Source organism: Lipotes vexillifer, unplaced genomic scaffold (assembly GCF_000442215.2).
Source record: "Lipotes vexillifer unplaced genomic scaffold, Lipotes_vexillifer_v1.1 scaffold477, whole genome shotgun sequence".
NCBI lineage: Eukaryota > Metazoa > Chordata > Mammalia > Artiodactyla > Lipotidae > Lipotes > Lipotes vexillifer.
In genome coordinates this window covers 4,923,573-4,948,275 of record NW_006770652.1, presented here as the reverse complement: position 1 = coordinate 4,948,275, position 24,703 = coordinate 4,923,573, and the positions used below count along the sequence as shown (strand labels likewise).

Sequence of the window (24,703 nt, the reverse complement as noted above, 5' to 3'; positions counted from 1 at the left end):
CCCTACACTGATGTATAAATTATGCACAAAATAACTACTATGATGCAAGTGATTTATACCAAGAATTAAAAACCCCTGTGGAGACTCATCATCTGTCAAGGAAAATGTTACTCACAGTGGTAACATAGTTTAGAACTCTAAGAGGCATTCGACACCAGCTCATCCAACTCCCAAATTATTAAGAGGAAAAAAGTAAGGCACCACAAGATATTCAGTAACTTGTCTTGAAATCATGTTTAATTCAAGTAACTGTATAACTGAACAGAAACTAAAGAGAGTTCAGTTTGGCCAAATATTGCCTTTTATTAATCAGTTTGAGATGCAAACACTCAAGAATATTGTAGAAAACCTGGATTAAATGAATCCTTTTAGAATTAAGAAATTATAACAATGCTTTGACCACAAAAACTTTGAAGTAAAGATAACTGCTCCTTACTCCTCTTTAAAGATCTAAATTAAAAGGATCCTCTAATGTGAAGATTATTTTCCTGGAGGTGATTTAGAAAATACAGGCCATAATTCTGGTTCTTAAGAGGAAAAAAAAATAATCTTTTATTACATTTGGATGGGATTTTATTTTTTAGGAATCACTGCTTGGCTGTGAGTAGTTGTTGCTTGCTGAATGTTATTCACACTTCCTCCCTCATAGCAAGCTCATGTGTAACACTCTTAACTTGTGGGATGGGTTGGAACACTTCATTCTAATCCAAGGGCCATAGGTCATTTTCAACCACAAATTCTTCCTCCCTAGGGAAGTGTCAAGGGATGTGGTCTTTCCCATCTCGTTTTCCTACAACCTCCTTTAGTCTAAAATAAAGTTTATGCCACTAATGACCAGGCCTAAAATGTTATAATGCCTTATCTGGCAATTAATGTCAAGAAATCTTTTCCAGAACAGCACCTTAGGAATTTCAATTGTCTAGTTACAATGAGGCATAATGAAAGAATAAATATTTTAAAGGGCTGACAGGAAGAAATTTTCTTCTCAAGATTATTTTGATAGCCTGGAGCAGGAGGTGACAAACGATTTTCTGTAAAGGGCCAGACAGCACATATTTTAGGTTATGTGGGCCCCATGGTCTCTCCGAACTACTCAACTCTGCTGTTGCAGCATGAAACCAGCCAAAGAGTAGCACATAAAGGAATGGATTTGGCTATGTGTTTCAATAAAGCTTTATTTATAAAAACAGTAAGCCAAATTTGACCCATGGGGTGTATCTGCAACCCCTTAATCTAGAACTTGTAATGATTCAAGAGAGTTTGAAACAAAACAATTTAATTTTAATAAAACATATTATGGCTGTTAAATATAAATCACTACATTTGGGGATACCTAGCTGACTCTCAGATAAATTGAGCGTATTTTAAAATCTTTTTAGGTTTTCCTGTTTACCTTTCCCTATTATACAAATTATAATGGAAATTTCTAAATTCATTAAAAAATGAGACAATTTCTATCAACTAATGAAAAGATTATGAGAACTGAGACTGCAAAACTTTGGCTTTTCAGTTTCATACTAAATTTGTGAACTCAATATAATAATTTTATCTGCTGGGTTTAACAAGATAGACCTTACAGAGGATTTTTTAATACTATCATTTAGAATACCTATAAGAAAGGCACTTATAAGATAGTCACTGAAACAGATCCATTATTAATTTGAATAATTTTTCTGGTTGATCATTTCAAAAGCTCTCTTTGTTTTGATTTGATTACACTTAACCTTTGATTATTATTAGGACTTGGAGTAACAGTATAAGTACCATGTACCCAACTTAGTAAATAATTTAGGATGCAATTTCAGTGTAAATTATGATCCACATAATTAGTACATAGGTAGTATAGGTATAAGTAGCCCCTTTGTCCTAAGATGTTTAGACCAGATGAATATGAGTATTTACAAATTTCAGGGACATCCCTATTTATTTGATACAAAAAAACCCTGGTAAACGGCATTTAAAAGTAAAACATTTTCTCAGTACAATTCTAATTTTAATCCTAGTATAATTCTAATTCTACTTCTAGTATAATTGTAACACTCAAAATGACTGGATCACTGATTAAAAACTTGTTGATTGTAGATACCCAGAAAAAGCAATGTTATCCTCTGTGGTGATTTGTAATTCTACTGCATTTAATATTGTAGGATAAATTATAAGTTATTTGAAAAGTTAAGCATTTCAGATTTTTCATTCTGTTTCTCTGTCTTTTAAAAGTAAAAGACTGAAGGAAAGATGTAAAGAAAAGAGTCTTCATTTCAGTCTTTTAGTGAATTTGGTAAGGGTAAAATGATATCAAAGCAAAGATTGGTTAGAACAAAAGACATATAAAGACAGAAACTAACACAACATTAGACTTCTTCTTACAAAGATTTTGGAAAACTTCAAGAGGGGATGATTACTTCACAGACTGGAATGTAAGCCCAGTTGGAACCAAGGTCTACAGGGCTTTTGAGGTGTCTAATGTTGAAAATCTCAAGTTGACTCTCTAGTTAAAAAAAGCTGGAGAGGAGAAAGGAAAATTTTTGTTCTGGAAAAGTGTTCTTGTCTGATGCAAACAGAAATCCATCTTACAAAGGAAGAAGTAGAGATGAGTTGCCCTAATTTAGTCTTCTGGAAGCAGAAAAAAGATTATGAATTTGCTAAAAAAACCCTTTTGTTTCTTCTAAATATTACTTTATAAGTTTTGAGATGTCTTTTCTGTGTGTGTGTGAAAAATTTCCAAGACCCCAAAATTCATAAAAATTAACTTGAAACACTGAAATCCATTTTGGAAAAGAATCAGAGTGTAGAGAATCTTAATTTTTAAAGAGTTATATAAAAAAGAGATCTAGTAGTTGGTTGGTGCTTTCATTTCAAATATTTTATCCACTTTCCTTTTTTATAGCTTTTCTGTTTGGAGAGATGGAAACATTCAAATATTAAAAGTATTCCACAATATGTATTATTTAAAAAACTCTCAAATTCCAAAGTGGTGGTAATAAACTTCCTATTAATATAGTGATTACATCAGTTTTAATCTTCTGTGAATCTAGTAACAAGAATGGAATAAACTATTAGAATCATGTTGTAAACCTCAGAGGAAATAGAATGCCAAATGTTAATCTGAAAAGCACACTTTTAATTAGCAAAAAATAATGCTACTAGGCCTTCCTGTTTTTCTTCAATAATGTACATATATATTGAGACCACACTCTAGCTGTTCTATTTTATTACATGTATTAACTCAGAGCTGTTCTGGAAGGCAGGTATTAAATTTATAGTTCTTAACATATAAAGGAACAAGCATAGAGAAGTGGAACTCTGGTGCACATAGAATGTAATATTGTCATGATTTTGTTGTTATTTAATGAACATTTCTAAACGTGATAACTAGTTTATCTAACATAAACAGATACTAATCCTTTAATATGATTGCAAGAACACAGATTAAATGGCAGAGTTCACTGTCAGTTCTCTTCAAGGGCTAATTTACCTCACACAGGGACCAGGTAACTCCTGTAAAGGCATTTCCTGCTCTCATTTTAAATGTTTCTTACAGCAGACTTCTTTTGAGAGGAAAGTAATACACAATTTTAAAGATTTTTTTTAAGAAAAAATTTCCATTTTGATCAAATATTCATCTAAGATACTCTTATGAATGGGTTTGTTATGTTACATAACTTCTTGTCCAAATTTAGTGCTCAAGTAAGAATTGGCCATATATTATTAAGAAAAGATGGTTAAAAAAGGATACATCCATAGGAGTTTGGGATTAACGTATACACACTACTATATATAAAATAGATAACCAAAAGGACCTAGTGTAGCACAAGGAACTATACTCAATATTTTGTAATAAGCTATAAGGGAAAAGAATCTGAAAAAGTATTTATATATATATATATATATATATATATATATATATATAAATAAAATACATGTATAACTGAGTCACTTTGCTTGTACACCTGAAACAAACACAACATTGTAAATCAACTATACTTCTGTTTAAAAAAAAAACAAAAGGATACATCCACAAGACTCCTTGAATTTATTTCAAGTCTGTGTTCTTTCACTATCACAATTCCTGTGTGTATGTGGAAAGCATCTATAATTCCTTTCTTGTATGACTGCTTCTGAACTAGTTTATTTAACATAAACTCCTTGGGGATACATATAGAAATAGGAGTTTTCTGGGAATATATCACTTCCTGAAAAGTCAGTTGACTACATCTGGCTCAGAATTTTCTCTTCAGAAGGTTACGCACCCATCGGGAATTTGTTTGGGTGAAACTGCTTTTAAAAACACCTTGAGATAATATGCCCAAAGATCTAATCCCATATGAAATGCTTCTGTGAGTGGTTAAGTTATCTGAAAAGCCTACTGCTGACAAACTCTGCTTTGTTGAAACCTAATGGTAGTTACTGAGGGGTAAGAATTTCCTTTGTATCATACCAAACTTGGCTTCAAATTAAGGGTATGGAACTAAAGTGGTATCATGAGTTTGTATGACACTCCTAGTCTTCTACTTAACTGTCAACTGAAGAATAATCTTTTATTTGTCATTTTGACCAACAATTGTGTCAAATATCCTCATACACACTATGTTTTATTTATAATTTTATTATGTTATATTATATAATACTATATACTGTATAATATATAGTCTTTAAATATGATACTTTATAATATATAACATGTTATACTAAACATATAAATGAGACATAAAATAGTGTGTGAGAAAATTCACCATATAATGTTATATAATATAATGTAATATAATATGCTTATTACAGAGATTACTAAGTGTTTCTCATCTTGGATACTACTTAAGAAGAATAAAGATTTGTTGAAAAATCTACAAATTAAGCTATTAAGTCCATTATTTCCGGCTACTGCTCAGACTCACATATTAATAAAACCACATTGTACTGAAATGATGTTTATTTTGTAAAGCTCCAATATGCATTCTGAATTGTGACAAGCACATTCTGAACTTTGTTTTTGAAATGGAACTATGGCAGAAGAGCCTTAATTTGATAACCGTAATAAAATCTATTAGAACCACAGTGGTGTTAACCCAGTCCAAAGGCCTAACGAGTGCATACAAATTTTGACAAATATTATAAGAAATAACAAACTTATGGCCCCAAAACGAAAAGTCTATAACTGTTTACTTTCTTCGCAAGTGTAAAGTTAAATTGAAAATGCTATAGGTCATTTCTAGGAATCCAGCAAGAAATTATTCAGTGTGCTTTTTTTGTTGACAGATGAAATTTATGTTTATAGACATTAACTATTAGAATATATAATTATATCAGAAAAATAATCTTAGATGAAGATTCCTAAATTAGATGGCAAAGGACATTTTAAATATTTTAAAATTTCATGTCATTGTACCAAAGCCAATGCTTCAGTTTGTGGAAGCACAAGTTAAAACCCTTCAGGGGATACATACCCTTTTCTGTTCCTTTACATACTCTATCAATTCATCTCTTGTTCTCTTCACTGCCTCTTCCACAGCCTTTTCACTTCGCTTTTGCTCTTCTATTATTGCTGCCTTAACAGTTTCCTGTTTGTGGGAGGATGAAATAAAGTCAGGGAGGTATGTGCTATGACATGTTTGTGCCCATTTTATATAAACTAAAAACCCTCTTCAGTGGGTTGAGCTCATTCTGTTCAAAGCATACCTTTAAACAGGAATAAGAACTTAACGAAATCTTTTGGGTTCTGTTAGAGATTCCACAGAATTCACTTTTCTAAACTGAGTGAAAGGGAAAAGAAATGGAGTAAGCCATTTATTGCAGGGAGCGCCTGACAGACTCCAATGGCTTCCTTACTAACCTTTCATTTGATGTTTACATGATTGATTGCTTTCCTGTACTTTGCACTGTCCACATAAGACTTCCAACTTGTGTTTATTCTTCCAAGAACACCCTAATGCTCTAGGCTGTTTTATTCACATTTAATTTTCCCATCATACAATAATCAAGTGTGGTCTGGGTGGTAAGATTTACAGCTAGTTTAGTTCTTCTGCCAGGTTAAGATGTTGAGAGCTGGACACCATGAATGAGAGGTAAGAATTCTACCCTGTGTGCTAATATATGAAATGAGAAATCTAGGGAAAAAGTGACATTCCCCATTTTACTGAAATAGTAATCAAGAACCCTGAGAGAGTTCAAATTTTCAGATAAAGAGAAAGAAGGCTAAAATTCTGAAAAAGAAATGTAACACTTCTCAAAAACCAGGAAACATTTTCTGCTAAAATAGCATCTCATGGACTGGAAGAATGCAACAAACTTCTATAACTTCCATTTGTCTACAAAGGTACCATCCTTTTTTTGAACAGGCTTTCAATTAGGAAATGCCTTGAAATTTCTCAGTTGTATTTCCCTTATTTTGTTATTCTTGAGGACCCTTCACTTTGTAGTGTATATATGTTTTTGTTTAGTTTTTCCCAATTAATTTCAGACACATATATATCAATATATACATATATATATATATATATATACAAAAAACCTAGAAAATATGTAGTAAGAATTTTCTTTTATGAATATATTTACTATAGAAAATTGGTAAATACATAAAAATGTGAACACAAAACAAACACACACACATACAAAATTGGGTATGAAGAGGATGGGACTCAAACTGTACATACTATTTTCTAACTCTGGCATTTTTCATTTAAAATACATTTTGAATATTTTAAAGTAATTATATATTCTTTTATGATTTTATATTCCATTACTGGGATGTATAGTAATTTATTTTACTAATATTTATTCATGGATATTTTGGTTGTTTTTAATAAAGCAGTGACAAGCATCCATATATGTAACTTTGTGGTGCATATTAGATACTTCCTTAATTTCAATTCATGAGGTAGAATCATGTTGCCCAAGGGATATAATTTTTGGCCTCTCTTACAGCTTTTGACATTTTGTACAATCTTTTCCCATGAGCAGCCCATGAGAATAGCTGTTTTCTTGCAACCTTTATTACATTTAGTCTCACCAGTTTTTAAATCTTCGCTTATTTAAGGGATAATCATATCTAACTTTATTCTGCATTTAAAAAGAGTATGTGATATGCAGCATTTTTCATAGAAATATTAGCAATATACATATTAGCTCTTATCATTTACTTGATTGTGTCCTCTTCCTACTTTAATATTGGTAAACTCATAATTTTTTGGATTCCCTCCCTAATATATAAAGTTAAGTCATAAATCTCAAAAGCACTATAGTAAGACTTTGACAATTGTTACTCTTTATTTTCTATCACTAAGTACATTAAGCTTTAGTTCCATTGATGAAATAATAAAATACAAAGTTGTTTCCATGATTATCTGAAAAGATTAAAGTCAAAAAACTATAGTATTTTTTATGTTTAATTTTTTATTGAAGCATAGTTGATTTACAGTGTTTTAGGTTTATAGCCAAGTGATTCAGTTATATGTATACATATATCTATTCTTTTTCAGATTCTTTTCCATTATGGGTTACTACAAGACATTGAATATAGTTCCCTGCTCTATACAGTAGTTCCTTATTGTTTATCTATTTTATATATAGTAGTGTGTATTTGTTAATCCCAAATTCCAAATTTATGCCTCCTCCCTGTCACCTCTGGTAACTATAAGTTTTCTATGTCTGTGAGTCTATTTCTCTTTTGTAAATAAGTTCATTTGTATCATTTTTTTAGATTCCACATATAAGCAATATCATATGGTATTTGTCTTTCTCTATTTGGCTTCATTTAAATATGATAATCTCTAGGTACATCCATGTTACAGCAAATGGCATTATTTCATTTTTTTATGGCTGAGTAATATTCCATATATGTACCACATCTTCTTTATCCATTCATCTGTTAATGGACATTTAGGTGGCTTCCATGTCTTGGATATTGTAAACAGTGCTGCTATGAACACTGGGGTACATGTATCTTTTCAAATTAGAGTTTTCTCTGGATATATTCTCAGGAGTGGGATTTCTGGATTATATGGTAACTCTTTTTAGTTTTTTAAGGAACCCTGCATACTGTTTTCCACAGTGGCTGCACCAATTTACATTGCCACCAACAGTGTAGGAGGGTTCCCTTTTCTCCACACCCTCTCCAGCATTTATTATTTGTAGACTTTGATAATGGCCATTCTGACTGGTGTGAGGTGATACGTCATTATGAAAAACTGTAGTAATTTTTGAAAAAAAAATGAGGACAAAAAAAGATTATTTAAAATAAAAGCATCTACTATTATAATTTCTATTGGTTTTATACTTACTAATTTGGAATTTGAAAATTTTCAGATTTTATAAAGGCAAAAAGTAGTGCATATATTACTAAGCCCCCTGAAATAAAACACATTAATAGTTCTTCAGTGAAGGGTATGAATATTCACACTATGTGGGTAAATTAAAAGTATAAGTTTCACATTAGTTCAGGACAGGTTTTGCCAACAGCCAAGCTACAGAAATCCTTGGTTTTCAAGGGTTTTATAATTTTAAAACTACTGTAGACCTGGATTATTTGAACATAAAAGATAAATCCATATCATACTGAATATCAACCAGAATTTCTATCTAGTAAGGGTCATATAAGTAAATTTGACTAGATCTGTTTGGTTGAAGGCAAAAGGATCAATTTAAATAAAAGGGATATATCCAGAAAAAACATGAAGAATTAGCTACTGTGTTCTTCAGTTAACATTTGTTTTAGGGGGAAGGGGCTGCGAGTTTACACTGTCTGCTCAGTCCATATTTTTGAGGATCCTCCTTTCCTAACTTGTGAGTTGAAGAAGAACATTTACAAAGAAAGTTTCCTTGATTCTCTCCTCCCTGTTTGGGAGTTAGGTGACAGTCAAGGTTGTGAAATCCATATACACACTGTATATTTAAAATAGATAACCAACGAGTACCTACTGTATAGCACAGGGAACTCTGCTCAATATTCTGTAATAACCTAAGTGGGAAAATAACTTGAAAAAGAATAGATACACGTATATGTATAACTGAATCACTTTGCTGTATACCTGAAACTAACACAACACTGTTAATCAATTATACCCCAATATAAAATAAAAATGAAAAAAAAAAGAATAAATACTACTTGTCAATAAATATCTTTGAATATCATACAAAAGTAAAGTTTAAGGGGCTTCCCTGGTGGCGCAGTGGTTGGGAGTCCGCCTGCCGATGCTGGGGACACGGGTTCGTGCCCCGGTCCAGGAAGATCCCACATGCCACGGAGCGGCTGGGCCCGTGAGCCATGGCCGCTGAGCCTGCGCGTCCGGAGCCTGTGCTCCGCAACGGCAGAGGCCACAACGGTGAGAGGCCCGCGTACCGCAAAAAAGTAAAGTTTAAGCCTTACATTTTCTAACCAGCCCAAATTCTCAATTACTTAGAAGTGATTAATGAATTTTGTGTGCATATTCAAGTGTGTGTAAATATCTGCCTGCATGTTTTGTTGAATTCCATGAATGAACTAAATTGTCCCTATGAGTCATGAGGATTAGTCTAAAATAAAATATACCTCACAAGAGATGAAGATTTGCCACCAATGAGTATATTCAAACAAGACAATTCTGAAAGAACGTTTTCCGAAATATTTTAGTAATGGCCAAACCCTTGGGATGTGATATATTCTCTAGGGCAGGGTTTCTCAACCTTGGTACTACTGACAATTCCTTGCTGGGGGTGGAGGCGGGAGTCCTGTTATAAGCAGCATACTTGGCATCTGCTCACTGGATCCCCTCCAGGTGAGAAGCACTGCTCTAAAATAAACAGTTTGGAGGGAAAACTATCCATTTGCATATGTGTTATGGTTTGTTAAAATATATGTTAACACTTATCATAAATATTTTTTTGTCTAAAAATAAAGTATGTGCAAGAAATCACATCCAAACAATTATATAACTAGTTTTTAAGTGTGGAAGAAAGAGTTCTACATACTCATTTTTAAAAAATGAATGACTGGGATCAGTTTCTATACTGTTACAATTAAATATGTCATGATGAATGTCATTTAGGGCTATAAGCTTATATAACATTTTGTATAAGATTTAAAAATTTCTCCTCATTGCTTAAAAGTATAGTTATGCTTTAGTATCCATTAAATCCACCATACATTTCAGTAAAAATGGGATCATGACTTAATAAACGGTCTGAGATTGTTCTTTATCAGTGCGATTTAGTTAAGGATTGTAAACACAGTTAAATTATTTATGGGAAACAAATCACAGCACTCAATTTAATTTTGATCTGTGGGCCGTAAAACACAGTATCAAAGATTTTTCTAGGGCAATAGTGCACTTAATTTTTGTTTCTATACATGACATATGCATATTATCTAATTATGTATTATTTTAAAAGTTGCACGTAGTTGTGGAAATGCACCTTAGAAAATGAGTGTCTGAATCATAAGTAAAGTCAAGCTGCTGTATGCACTTCCTGTGCATCAACAGTTAAAAAAATGAAGTGAGACTTCTATTCCTACATGAATTTATGAGCTCACACTACAGCTCCATCAGTGCTTTTCACACATTGATCCAACTGCAAATGGAATTTCCACATTTCAAAATCCATTCACTGGGCAACTGAGGAGCTTTCATCTAACTTTCAATTGCAAATAATTAATCTGCATTGTAATGATATGCTAAATGGAAAATATTAATAGAACCTGATTCTATAGGTACTTCTCAACTAGTGAATATGCTCAATTAAAATCATATGCTCATTGACAGATATCAACATTTGCCAGTACCTATTTGTGTGAAAGACATTCTTAAAGATGAAATATGTAGTCTCACTACATATTAGCATTAATAAATGAGTATTTGTAACCATTTTTGATGATAGGGATACTTAATTGAACCACAATTAAGCAAAATGTTATCCTCCCCAAAGAGAATTCTATTCTTCTCACTAGTAGAGCTACACTATGAAAAATTATCCTTATTATCAATACTACATTTTGAATTTCATCAATTAAAAAAAATTGTGAATATCTGCTTTTTCTTGGGTTAACATAAACTCCTACATAATAGTATCAATTAAACCTCTTGGCCCATAAATGCCTGAAATATTTAACATCTGGCCCTTTACACAAAAAGCTTGCCAATCCCTGATTTAGCTCATAATTCTGTAAGTTGGCAATCTGAGCTGGGTTCAGCTGGACAGTTCTTTTGGTCTTGCCTGGGCTCTCCCATGTATCTGCAATCAACTGCTGGGTCTGATGTGGCCACTACTTCTAGGATGGCCTAGAGTAGGATGGCTTGTTTCTCCTTCCTGTGGGCTCCCAGCTCCTGCAGACTAGCTCGGGATTTTTCACATAGCAGCTGGACAGAATTGTTAAAGAAGAGTGAAAGGTCTTTTAAGGTCTCTTAGATATGGGCTCAGAAATGTTACTACAGCCACATTATATTGGCCTAAGCGAGTATGTATTAAACATTAATTCCAAAATTCTTATCTAATTGTCTAATTATCTTCTCAATATATTCAAAGATATCAGGCATTCTATTATGCTTATTTTCTTGGAGACAAATCTCGTGGACATATCTCCAACCTGGATTGGTTGTTCTCTAGGTCTGCTACATAGCTGTCTATTCTGGGATTTCCCTCGGTCAATTTTCTAAGGGTTTCGCTACATCTCTCTTGAGCTGTTATCTTCAGCTTTCTAGATACCACTGGATCCTTTTTTCTTGGTTTACTTTTTTGTTTTGATAGAGTACCTACTCCAGGAGATTCCTGAGAAAAGGCACATGAGAACTGTTTTGGTATCTCCTTTGTCTTGAAAATGCTTTCATTCTACCCTCACACTTAATTTATAGTTTGGCTAAGTGTGAATTTCTAGGTTGGAAATCTGTTCAGTTTTCAAGGTTATTGAGGAGTCTGATTACATTCTGATTCCCCATCATTTGCACAAAATTTTTCTCTCTTATGAGAACATTTGTTAATTTTCTTTACCTTTGTTTTTCAAAAATTTAACAACAAACTTAGTTACAGGCCTACCTAGAAACTCATATCTTACAATCTAGAAAATCATGTCTTTCAGTTCTGCAAGATTTACTTTAATACTACTACTATTATTATTATATTGTTTCCTGCATTCTATTTTCTGCTTTTTTTATTATTATTTCTCAAAATCCTATTATTCAGCTAATGAACCTCCTGAACTGACTGCCATATTTTCTGGTCTTTTCACTCCTATTTTCCATTTCTTCAATGGAATGAAATTTTTAATACAATTTTTATATTTTAATAAAATTTTTATACAATTTTCTCTGGAAGACTATCACTTCATCTTCTGACTCTTGTTTTTTTTAAACATTCTACTGTATTTTGTTTCTAATCCTTTTATTTGACTTAAAAAAAAGCATCCTCTTCCTGTTTCATAGATGCAAAATCTTCTCTTACTCGAGGAAATTAATACGTTTTTTAAACTCTTCATATATCCATAGAATGTTTTATTTTCTGCTTTTCATGGGAAATTATCTGTTCATACTTGACTATTTGCTCATGTTTAAAGAGTAGAGTACTAAAATGCTGAGTAACATCTCTGTGCTTGCAGTTGTGGTTTACGGACTGTGATCTTAATGGCAGAGCAATCTGGCTGGGTTGTTTCCTTGGGGCAATTTCTGATACCAATACATTTAAGTCTTTTATCTTGGGCTGACTAGATTCCTCAGAAAAGAATCTTCCAATTTCCTGTCTGGTTGTCAGCATTCTGAGAGCTGTGATGGGAAAAATGGCTAAGGTTCTCAATAAGCAGCTTAAACCTTTTCACCTTGCTGTCCTCCCAACCCCATTTCATTATAGCATCTATACCTTCAACTGTGCTTGGTGATCCCTGGTCTAGAGACCCTCTATTTCTCTCTTTTTTTTCCCAGAGAACTAATCCCAGTTTTCTGCCAGAATTGGCAAAGAATAAGTGGGGATCTAACTGTTTATTAAACAGACTTCCAAACTTTCCTTCTATTTGAAGCTTCATCTTCATTTTCACTTCTAGAGATATCTGGTGACACCAATGAGTAAGCCTTTGGGAGTTTCTACAATGTACACTGTATACTGTACGTTGGTCTTCTCAGTCATCTCCACTTCTCATTTAGGGCTCCATTTCAGAGTTTTTACTTCAGTGAGGTTTTAGAAGGGAGTAGGTAAAACTGCTCTTTTTAACTAGATATGTGTTAGAAAAAATTATGAAACTTTTTTACTTTGAAATAATTTTAGATTTACCGAAAACTTGCAACTATAGTACAAGGGTTTTCATATTCCCTTAATCCCCCTTCTTCTCGTATTAACATCTTACATAACTACAGTACATTTATCAAGCTAAGAAATAGTATCATATAGTAATATTAAACAGATTACAGATTTTATTTGTATTACATCAGTTTTTCCAATAATGCCTTTTTTCTGTTGCATGATTAAACCAGGGCAGAACATTGCGTTCAGACATCATGTCTCATTAGTCTCCTCCAATCTGTGGTAGTTTCTCAGTCTTCCTTATTATATTGACACTGTTGAAGAATACTTTTCAGGTATTTTGAAGAAATTTGGATTTGCCTTTTTTTTCCCTTATGATTAGACTGGGGTTATGAACTTTGGAGAAGAATACCATAAAGGTGAAGAATGCCTCTCATTGTATCATATCAGGGGCAACATGGCATTAAACATAATTTATCACTGGCAATGTTAACTTTGGTCATTTGGTTAAAGGGCTATCTGCCAGGTGTCTCTAACATAAAGCTAACATTTTTTCCCTTTCTATAATCTGTTCATTAGATATGAACAACTAAGTCCAGTCAACACTCAAGGGGAGGGAAACTGGACTCCATCTACTGGGAGGGGAGGGTTTACATTTATTTTTTAGAGATAAATGAATATTTTTAAACTACAGACACAGTTTCTTCTGCAGCTACAGAACTATTTAGCATTTCTAATTCTTCTTGCGTCAGTTCTGGGATTTATATTTTTCTTGGTACTCTTTCATTTCATCTAAGCTTTACAGTTGATTGGTATTGTAATTTATATTGCTATATCATCTCTAAAATTTTTATAGGATCTACATTATCCTAAATAAAGATTCATCCCTCTGATAATGTTCATTAATAACATTCCTCTTTCATCCATTAATCTTGTGAAAGATTTGTGAATTTTATGTCTTTAAAAGATAACAGTTTAGTATTTGTAAACTTTCTAATCTATGTCATGCATTTCTGTCATAACTTTTGCTATTGTTTTCCTTCTATCTTCTTTGGATTATTCTATTCTTTCTTATCTAACTTCCTTAATAAATTGGAAGTGTTATTAGCTCATTCTTTTGCAGTCTTTTCTACTTTCTAATTTAAATATTTAAGGCTATGATTTTCCTCTGAAGTAACACTATAGATGCTTCTCACAGCTTTTTAAGTAAATAACTATTTTAAAAAATGACTGCAATCTTTTTTCTTTGCGCTTAGCTTTCTTTATAAATTTCATACACAGTGAAATGCACAAACTTTAAGTGTATCACTCAGTGGATATTTACATACATATACACCCATTTACTCACTACCCAGATCAAGAAAAAGAATAATTAAATGCCACAGAAAGTTCTCTCATGCTTCTCTCCATCATGGACAACCACTATTGTAATTTCTATCCCCATAGGTTACTTTTTCTTGTTCTTAAAGGTCATAAAATTTGAATCACACCGTATTTATGCTTTTGTGACCAAATTTTATTCAACACAAAATTTTTGAGATTCATCCATATTGTAGAGTGTATCGTTAGTTTGTCTTTTAATTTTGGTGTAGTGTTCCAAACAATACACCACAATTTATTCATCCATTCTACCAATAACGGATATTTGGAGAGTTTCCGTTTGGGATTATTAAGAAGAAAGCTCCTTTTATCATTCCTTTACACATCTTTTAGTGGGCATAAGCATTAATTTCCGTTGAGTGCATACATAATTGTGGAAATGGTGGGTGCCAGAGTATACATGTGTTGAGCTACTTAGTAAATACGGCCATACACTTTTAAAAAGTAGGCAAATTTACACTCCCACCAAAAAAGCATTAGAGGTCCAATTGATCCACATCATTGTCAATACTTGGTATTTTGTCAGTCCCTTTAATTACGTCCATACCCAGGGCAGTGGTATACTGGTATCTCTTTGTGATTTTAATTCATATTTCCAGCACGAATAATGATATTGAGCACCTTTCCATATGCTTATTGGCCATTTTTACATGTTGTTTTGTAAGGGCCCTTATTCCTAGGTTGTGGCATTTTTCTAAAAAGTAAGGCCTTTCAGGGATTCTCAAATGAAAGCCTTTGATTTATCAAAACACTTCTACCTTTGCAAGACTTAACTTACAACCCATACTTCCCAAAAGTACCTGATCAGCTCTTTAGACTCTCAGCTGTTCTTTTTTGTTGCTGGATTTTAAGAGTCTTGCACTCTGCATATGCAATTTAGGATTTGGCCAAGGACTTGGGGGTAATTTGAACACAGATTTTTGTTGTTCTGAGAGTTTGTTCTGAAAATATGCCTCTTGGTAGGAATGAACTCTGCCTCCTGCCTCGTTGGCCCTGTAAGACTTCTTATGCTTTTGAGTTTTAATTCTGCATGCTGCCAAATAGAAAACGCTTTTAAGACTGAATGCAGGGAGGAGCTTAAAGATGGCGGAAGAGTAAGACGCGGAGATCACCCTCCTCTCCACAAATACATCAGAAATATATCTATATCTGGAACAGCTCCTACAGAACACCTACTGAACGCTGGCAGAAGACCTCAGACCTCCCTCCCAAAAGGCAAGAAACTCCCCACGTAGCTGGGTAGGGCAAAAGAAAAAAGAAAAAAGAGACAATATAATAGGGACGGGACCTGCACCAGTGGGAGGGAGCTGTGAAGGAGGAAACGTCTCCACACACTAGGAGCCCCTTCGCGGGCGGAGACTGCGGGAGGCGGAGCGGGGAGCTTCGGAGCCGCGGAGGAGAGCACAGCAACGGGGGTGCGGAGGGCAAAGCGGAGAGATTCCCGCACAGAGGATCGGCGCCGACTGGCGCTCACCAGCCCGAGAGGCTCGTGTGCTCACCCACCGGGGCGGGCGGGGCTGCGAGCTGAGGCTCGGTTTCGGTTTCGGTCGGAGCTCAGGGAGAGGACTGGGGTTGGCGGTGTGAACACAGCCTGAAGGGGTTAGTGCACCTCGGCTACCCGGGAGGGAGTCCGGGAAAAAGTCCGGAGCTGCCGAAGAGACAAGAGACTTTTTCTTCCCTCTGTTTCCTGTTGCGCGAGGAGAGGGTATTAAGAGCGCTGCTTAAGGAGTTCCAGAAACGGGCGCGAGCCACGGCTATCAGCGCAGACCCCAGAGACAGGCGTGAAATGCTGAGGCTGCTGCTGCCGCCACCAAGAAGCCTGCGTGCAAGCACAGGTCACTGTCCACACCTCCCCTCTCAGGAGCCTGGGCAGCCCGTCATAGCCAGGGTCCCGTGATCCAGGGACAACCTCCCCGGGAGAACACACAGCGCGCCTCAGGCTGGTGCAATGTCATGCTGGCCCCTGCCGCCGCAGGCTCACCCCGCATCCGTACCCCTCCCTACCCCCGGCCTGAGTGAGCCAGAGCCCCCGAAGCAGCTGCTCCTTTAACCCCGTCCTATCTGAGCGAAGAACAGACGCCCTCAGGCGACCTACACGCAGAGGCGGGGTCCAAATCCAAAGCTGAACCCTGGGAGCTGTGCCAACAAAGAAGAGAAAGGGAAATCTCTCCCAGCAGCCTCAGGAGCAGTGGATTAAATCTCCACAATCAACTTGATGTACTCTGCATCTGTGGAACACCTGAATAGACAACGAACTATCCCAAATTGAGGAGGTGGGCTTTGGGAGCGAAGATATATATTTTTTTTTCCGTTTTTCTCTTTATATGAGTGTGTATGTGTATGCTTCTGTGTGTGATTTTGTCTGTATAGCTTTGCTTTTACCATTTGTCCTAGGGTCCTGTCTGTACACTTTTCTTTTCTTTTACTTTTTAAATTTATTTTCTTAAATTATTTTTTATTTTAATAACTTTATTTTACTTTATTTTATTTTTTACTTTTTTTAACATCTTTATTGAGGTATAATTGCTTTACATTGTTGTTAGTTGCTGCTGTATAACAAAGTGAATCAGCTATATGTATACATATATCCCCATATCCCCTCCTTCTTGGGTCTCCCTCCCACCCTCCTTATCCCACCCCTCTAGATGGTCACAAAGAACTGAGCTGATCTCCCTGTGCTATGCAACTGTTTCCCACTAGCTACCTATTTTACATTTGGTAGTGTACATACGTCAATGCCACTCTCTCACTTCATCCCAGCTTACTCTTCCCCGCCCCGTGTCCTCAAGTCCATTCTCTAAGTCTGTGTCTTTATTCCAGTCCTGCTTTAGGTTCAACAGAATCTTTTTTTTTTTTTTTTTTAGATTCCATATACATGTGTTAGCATACGGTATCTGTTTTTCTCTTTCTGACTTACTTCACTCTGTATGATAGACTCTAGGTCCATCCACCTCACTACAAATAACTCACTTTCGTTTCTTTTTATGGCTGAGTAATACTCCATTGTATATATGTGCCACATCTTTATCCATTTATCTGTCGATGGACACTTATTTTATCCTTTCTTTTCTTTTTCTTTCTTTCTTTCTTTCTTTCTTTCTCTTTCTTTCTTTCTTTCTCTCTCTCTTTCTATCTTTCTTTTCTTTCTTTCTTTCTTTCTTCCTTCCTTCCTTCCTACCTTCCTTTCTTTCCTTCTATTTTTTCTCTCATTTATTCTGAGCCGTGTGGATGAAAAGCTCTTGGTGCTCCAGCCAGACATCAGGGCTGTGCCTCTGAGGTGGGAGAGCCAAGTTCAGGACACTGGTCCACAAAAGACCTCCCAGCTCTAAGTAATATAAAACGGCAGAGATCTCCCAGAGATCTCCAACTCAATGCCAAGACACAGCTTCACTCAACGACCAGCAAGCTACAGTGCATGACACCCTATGCCAAACAAGTAGCAAGACAGGAATACAACCCCATCCATTAGCAGAGAGGTTGCCAAAAATCAAAAGAGGGCCACAGACACTCCAAAACACACCACCACATGTGGACCTACCCACCATAAAGACAAGATCCAGCCTCATCCAACAGAACAGAGGCACTAGTTCCCTCCACCAGGAAGCCTACACAACTCAATGAACCAACCTTAGCCACTGGGGACGGACACCAAAAACAACAGGAACTACGAACCTGCAGCCTGCAAAAAGGAGACCCCAAACACAGTAAGTTAAGCAAAATGAGAAGACAGAGAAACACACAGCAGATGAAGGAGCAAGGTAAAACCCACCAGACCTAACAAATGAAGAGGAAATAGGCAGTCTACCTGAAAAAGAATTCGGAATAATGATAGTAAACATGATCCAAAATCTTGGAAATAGAATGGAGAAAATACAAGAAACGTTTAACAAGGACCTAGAAGAACTAAAGAGCAAACAAACAATCATTAACAACACAATAAATGAAATTAAAAATACTCTAGAAGGGATCAATAGCAGAATAACTGAGGCAGAAGAACGGATAAGTGACCTGGAAGATAAAAGAGTGGAAATAACTACTGCAGAGTAGAATACAGAAAAAAGAATGAAAAGAACTGAGGACAGTCTCAGAGACCTCTGGGACAACATTAAAAGCACCACATTCGAATTATATGGGTCCCAGAAGAAGAAGAGAAAAAAGAAAGGGATGGAGAAAATATTTGAAGAGAATATAGTTGAAAACTTCCCTAATATGGGAAAGGAAATAGTTAATGAAGTCCAGGAAGCACAGAGAGTCCCATACAGGATAAATCCAAGGAGAAACACACCAAGACACATATTAATCAAACTATCAAAAACTAAATACAAAGAAAAAATATTAAAAGCAGAAAGGGAAAAACAACATAACACACAAGGGAATTCCCATAAGGTTAACAGCTGATCTTTCAGCAGAAACTCTACAAGCCAGAAGGGAGTGGCAGGACATATTTAAAGTGATTACTCTACCCAGCAAAGATCTCATTCAGATTTGATGGAAAAATTGAAAGCTTTACAGACAAGCAAAAGCTAAGAAAATTCAGCACCACCAAACCAGCTTTACAACAAATGCTAAAGGAACTTCTCTAGGTAGGAAAGACAAGAGAAGGAAAAGACCTACAATAGCAAACCCAAAACAATTAAGAAAATGGTAATAGGAACATACATATCGATAGCTACCTTAAATGTAAGTGGATTAAATGCTCCAACCAAAAGACACAGACGGGCTGAATGGATACAAAAACAAGACCCATATAGATGCTGTCTAAAAGAGACACACTTCAGACTTAGGGACACATACAGACTGAAAGTGAGGGGATGGAAAAAGATATTCCGTGCAAATGGAAATCAAAAGAAAGCGGGAGTAGAAATTCTCATATCAGAGAAAATAGACTTTAAAATAAAGACTGTTAAAAGAGACAAAGAAGGACACTATATAATGATCAAGGGATCGATCCAAGAAGATGTAACAATTGTAAATATTTATGCACCCAAAATAGGAGCACCTCAATACATAGGCAAATACTAACAGACATAAAAGGGGAAATTGACAGTAACACAATCATAGTAGGGGACTTTAACACCCAACTTTCACAAAATGAAAATAAATAAGGAAACACAAGCTTTAAATGATATATCAAACAAGATGGACTTAACTGATATTTATAGGACATTCCACCAAAAACAACAGAATACACATTCTTCTCAAGTGCTCATGGAACATTCCCCAGGAGAGATCATATCTGGGGTCACAAACCAAGACTTGGTAAATTTAAGAAAATGAAGTCATATCAAGTATTTTTTCTGACCACAAACCTAGGAGACTAGATATCAAATACAGGAAAAAGTCTTTAAGAAATACAAAGACATAGAGGCTGAACAACACACTACTTAATAACCAAGAGATCACTGAAGTAATCAAAGAGGAAATCAAAAAATACCTAGAAACAAATGACAATGAAAACATGACGACCCAAAACCTACGGGATGCAACAAAAGCAGTTCTAAGAGGGAAGTTTATAGCAATACAATCCTACCTGAAGAAACAAGAAACATCTCAAATAAACAACCTAACCTTACATCGTAAGCAGTTAGGGAAAAAAGAATAAAAAAATCCAGAAGTTAGCAGAAGGAAAGAAATCATAAAGATCACATCAGAAATTAATGAAAAAAAAATGAAGGAAACGATAGCAAAGATCAATAAAACTAAAAGCTGGTTCTTTGAGAAAAACAAAACTGATAAACCATTAGCCAGACTCATCAAGAAAAAAAGGGAGAAGACTCAAATCAATAGAATTAGAAATGAAAAAGGAGAAGTAACAACTGACACTGCAGAAATACAAAGGATCATGAGAGATTACTACAAGCAACTCTATGCCAATGAAAAGAAATGGACAAATTCTTAGAAATGCACAACATTCCGAGACTGAACCAGGAAGAAATAGAAAATATGAACAGACCAATCACGAGCACTGAAATTGAATCTGTGATTTAAAATCTTCCAAAAAACAAAAGCCCAGGACCTAATGGCTTCACAGGCGAATTCTATCAAACATTTAGAGAAGAGCTAACACCTATCCTTCTCAAACTCTTCCAAAATATAGCAGAGGGAGGAACACTCCCAAACTCATTCTATGAGGCCACCATCACCCTGATACCAAAACCAGACAAAGATGCCACAAAGAAAGAAAACTACAGGCCAATATCACTGATGAACGCAGATGCAAAAATCCTCAACAAAATACTAGCAAACAGAATCCAACAGCACATTAAGCAGATCATACACCATGATCAAGTGGGGTTTATCCCAGGAATTCAAGGTTTCTTCAAGATACACAAATCAATCAATATGATACACCATATTAACAAATTGAAGGAGAAAAACCATATGATCATCTCAATCGATGCAGAGAAAGCTTTGAACAAAATTTAACACCCATTTATGATAAAAACCCTGCAGAAAGTAGGCATAGAGGGAACTTTCCTCAACATAATAAAGGCCATATATGAAAAACCCACAGCCAACATCATCGTCAATGGTGAAAAACTGAAACCATTTCCACTAAGATCAGGAACAAGACAAGGTTGCCCACTCTCACCACTCTTATTCAACATAGTTTTGGAAGTTTTAGCCACAGCAATCAGAGAAGAAATAGAAATAAAAGGAATCCAAATCGGAAAAGAAGAAGTAAAGCTGTCACTGTTTGCAGATGACATGATACTATACATAGAGAATCCTAAAGATGCTACCAGAAAATTACTGGAGCTAATCAATGAATTTGGTAAAGTAGCAGGATACAAAATTAATGCACAGAAATCTCTAGCATTCCTATACACTAATGATGAAAAATCTGAAAGTGAAATTAAGAAAACACTCCCATTTACCATAGCAACAAAAAGAATAAAATATCTAGGAATAAACCTATCTAAGGAGACAAAAGACCTGTATGAAGAAAATTATAAGACACTGATGAAAGAATTAAGGATGATATAAATAGATGGAGAGATATACCATGTTTTTGGATTGGAGGAATCAACATTGTGAAAATGACTCTACTACCCAAAGCAATCTACAGATTCAATGCAATCCCTATCAAATTATCACTGGCATTTTTCACAGAAGTGGAACAAAAATTTTCACAATTTGTATGGAAAAACAAAAGACTCCGAATAACCAAAGAAATCCTGAGAAAGAACAATGGAGCTGGAGGAATCAAGCTCTGTGACTTTTGACTATACTGCAAAGCTACAGTAATCAATACTGTATGGTACTGGCACAAAAACAGGAATATAGATAAACGGAACAGGAGAGAAAGCCCAGAGATAGACCCACACACATATGGCACCTTATCTTTGATAGGAGTCAAGAATATACAATGGAGAAAAGACAGCCTCTTCAATAAGTGGTACTGGGAAAACTGGACAGGTACATGTAAAAGAATGAAATTGGAACACTCCCTAACACCATACACAAAAATAAGCTCAAAATGGATTAAAGACCTAGATGTAAGGCCAGACGCTATGAAACTCTTAGAGGAAAACATAGGCAGACTACTCTATGACATAAATCACAGCAAGATCCTTTTTGACCCACCTCCTAGAGAAATGGAAATAAAAACAAAAATAAACAAATAGGACCTAATGAAACCTAAAAGCTTTTGCACAACAAAGGAAACCATAAACAAGACGAAAAGACAACCCTCATAATGGGAGAAAACAGTTGCAAACAAAGCAACTGACAAAGGATTAATCTTGAAAACATACAAGCAACTCATGCAGCTCAATATCAAAAAAACAACCCAATCCAAAAATGGGCAGAAGACCTAAATAGACATTTCTCCAAAGAAGATATAGAGATGGCCAACAAACACATGAAAGGCTCCTCAACATCATTAATCATTAGAGAAATGCAAATCAAAACTACAATGAGATATCATCTCACACCAGTCAGAATGGCCATCATCAAAAAATCTACAAACAATAAATGCTGGAGAGGGTGTGGAGAAAAGGGAACACTCTTGCACTGCTGGTGGGAATGTGAATTGATGCAGCCACTATGGAGAACAGTATGGAGATTCCTTAAAAAACTAAAAATAGAACTACCATACGACCCAGCAATCCCACTACTGGGCATATACCCTGAGAAAACCATAATTCAAAAAGAGTTATGTACCAAAATATTCATTGCAGCTCTGTTTACAATAGCCAGAACATGGAAGCAACCTAATTGTCCATCAACAGATGAATGGATAAAGAAGATGTGGCACATATATACAATGGAATATCACTCAGCCATAAAAAGAAAGGAAATTGAATTATTTGTAGTGAGGTGGATGGTCCCAGAGTCTGTCATATAGAGTGACGTAAGTCAGAAGGAGAAAAACAAATACCGTATGCTAACACATATATATGGAATCTAAGAAGAAAAAAAAAAGGTCATGAAGATCCTAGGGGCAAGACGGGAATAAAGACACAGAGCTCTTAGAGAATGGACTTCAGGATATGGGGAGGGGGAAGGGTAAGCTGTTATAAAGTGAGAGAGTGGCATGGACATACATACACTACCAAACGTACAGCAGATAGCTAGTGGGAAGCAGCTGCGTAGCACAGGGAGATCAGCTCAGTGCTTTGTGACCACCTACCTAGAGGGGTGGGATAGGGAGGGTGGGAGGGAGGGAGACGCAAGAGGAAAGAGATATGGGAACATATGTATATGTATAACTGATACACTTTGTTTTAAAGCAGAAACTAACACACCATTGTAAAGCAATTATACTCCAATAAAGATGTTAAAAAAAAAAAAGACTGAATGCAAAGTTCGACTCGCATGTTTTCATTTTCTCAAGTATTGTAGCTCATCCAATCCTATCTACGTTAATTGTTTTACAATGACAATGCCTTCAGAATGTTACTTTATATATTTTGTGCCACGTTTATGGTTGGTTTTGGTGAAATAGTTCCATACGAGTTATGTTGTGATGAGTAGAGTAAGAAGCTCCACTCAGTAAACTTTAAAGTCCAACGTTATCTATTTCATTCCTAGATGCTATCTTTCATTCTTTTAAATACATATATGGTTGTTTTTTGCATCATCTCTTTTTCCTGACTCATATACGAGATTTACAAATTAAAGATTGTTTTCCCCGTAAACCAGTCTATAAAATTTTAAATTCCACAGATTCTGATACATTTGTTCATGTTATCATTCAACATTTTTTTTCTCCTCTCATATAATACTTTGTTGTGGATGGTAATGTATCACTGCACAAAGGATTCGTTAAAAGTCTGTAGTAGTGTTGTAAAACAACTGATGCTGAAACTTGTGAAACACAGATATTAACATATATTAATGGATCTCAACCACACCTGATTAAGATATAATGTACAGTGGGATATAATGGTTCTCAATCACACCTGGGTTAGAAAAATGTACAGAATATAAAGCTGATAAAATAGAGGAAAACTAAAAATACTTAAATATTCTTAAATATATCCCTCAAATATAATGTGAAAAGAATGGTGATTTACTATTTGAAAATGAAGTTATTAGCAATAAATGATATAACCAAGGATCTGTGGACTACTTAAACCTTGCTAGGTTGGTAAAATATGTTTTTTGTTTACTATTATTCAGAACAGGATTACACTAAAAATGGTCAATTTTTGGTTGTCTTCCCTAGATACAGGGTTACTAAATTAGAGTTATCAGAATGAAATTTTATCAGTTACTAAAATTTCAAGCCTTAGAGACATATTTGATTTCATATCCTATTTCCAGTCACCAGGTTAAGTCTTCTTCCCTGCAAAATGTGTCTTTCCTTTGCCATTTCAACTGCTATCACTTGGGCTAGGCTGCCCTCTTTTTGCATGTCAAGTATTCCAGCAACTTCCAGAGAGTATTCTTAACTTCAGACTCTCCCGTGCTTCAGTGTGTATCACATTTAAGGCGGCCATGTTAATCTTCCATATCAACGGCAGGCTATTTCTGATAATATTAAATGTGAATTTGGCTATTTAACTTAAAGGTTCTCATAATCTGCTCAAGCATATCAACTCCATCTTTGTTTTATGTTGCTTTCCCAATAAACATATTCAAGTTTTGTCAAGTTGATATCCACCATCCACTATGCTTATTTCCC

At 35.2% G+C, this 24,703-nt stretch overlaps 1 protein-coding gene across 2 annotated transcripts in view; it reads right to left on the bottom strand.

The window, feature by feature from the left end:
- Nucleotides 1-24,703, bottom strand: part of CCDC91 (coiled-coil domain containing 91) — a 296,434-nt gene that overhangs the window by 49,726 nt on the left and 222,005 nt on the right. For both annotated transcript variants that reach the window (XM_007446299.1, XM_007446300.1), the window contains one exon: nucleotides 5,442-5,555. In XM_007446299.1, coding sequence (XP_007446361.1) covers nucleotides 5,442-5,555 — 114 coding nt within the window. The remainder of the gene's footprint in view (nucleotides 1-5,441; nucleotides 5,556-24,703) is intronic.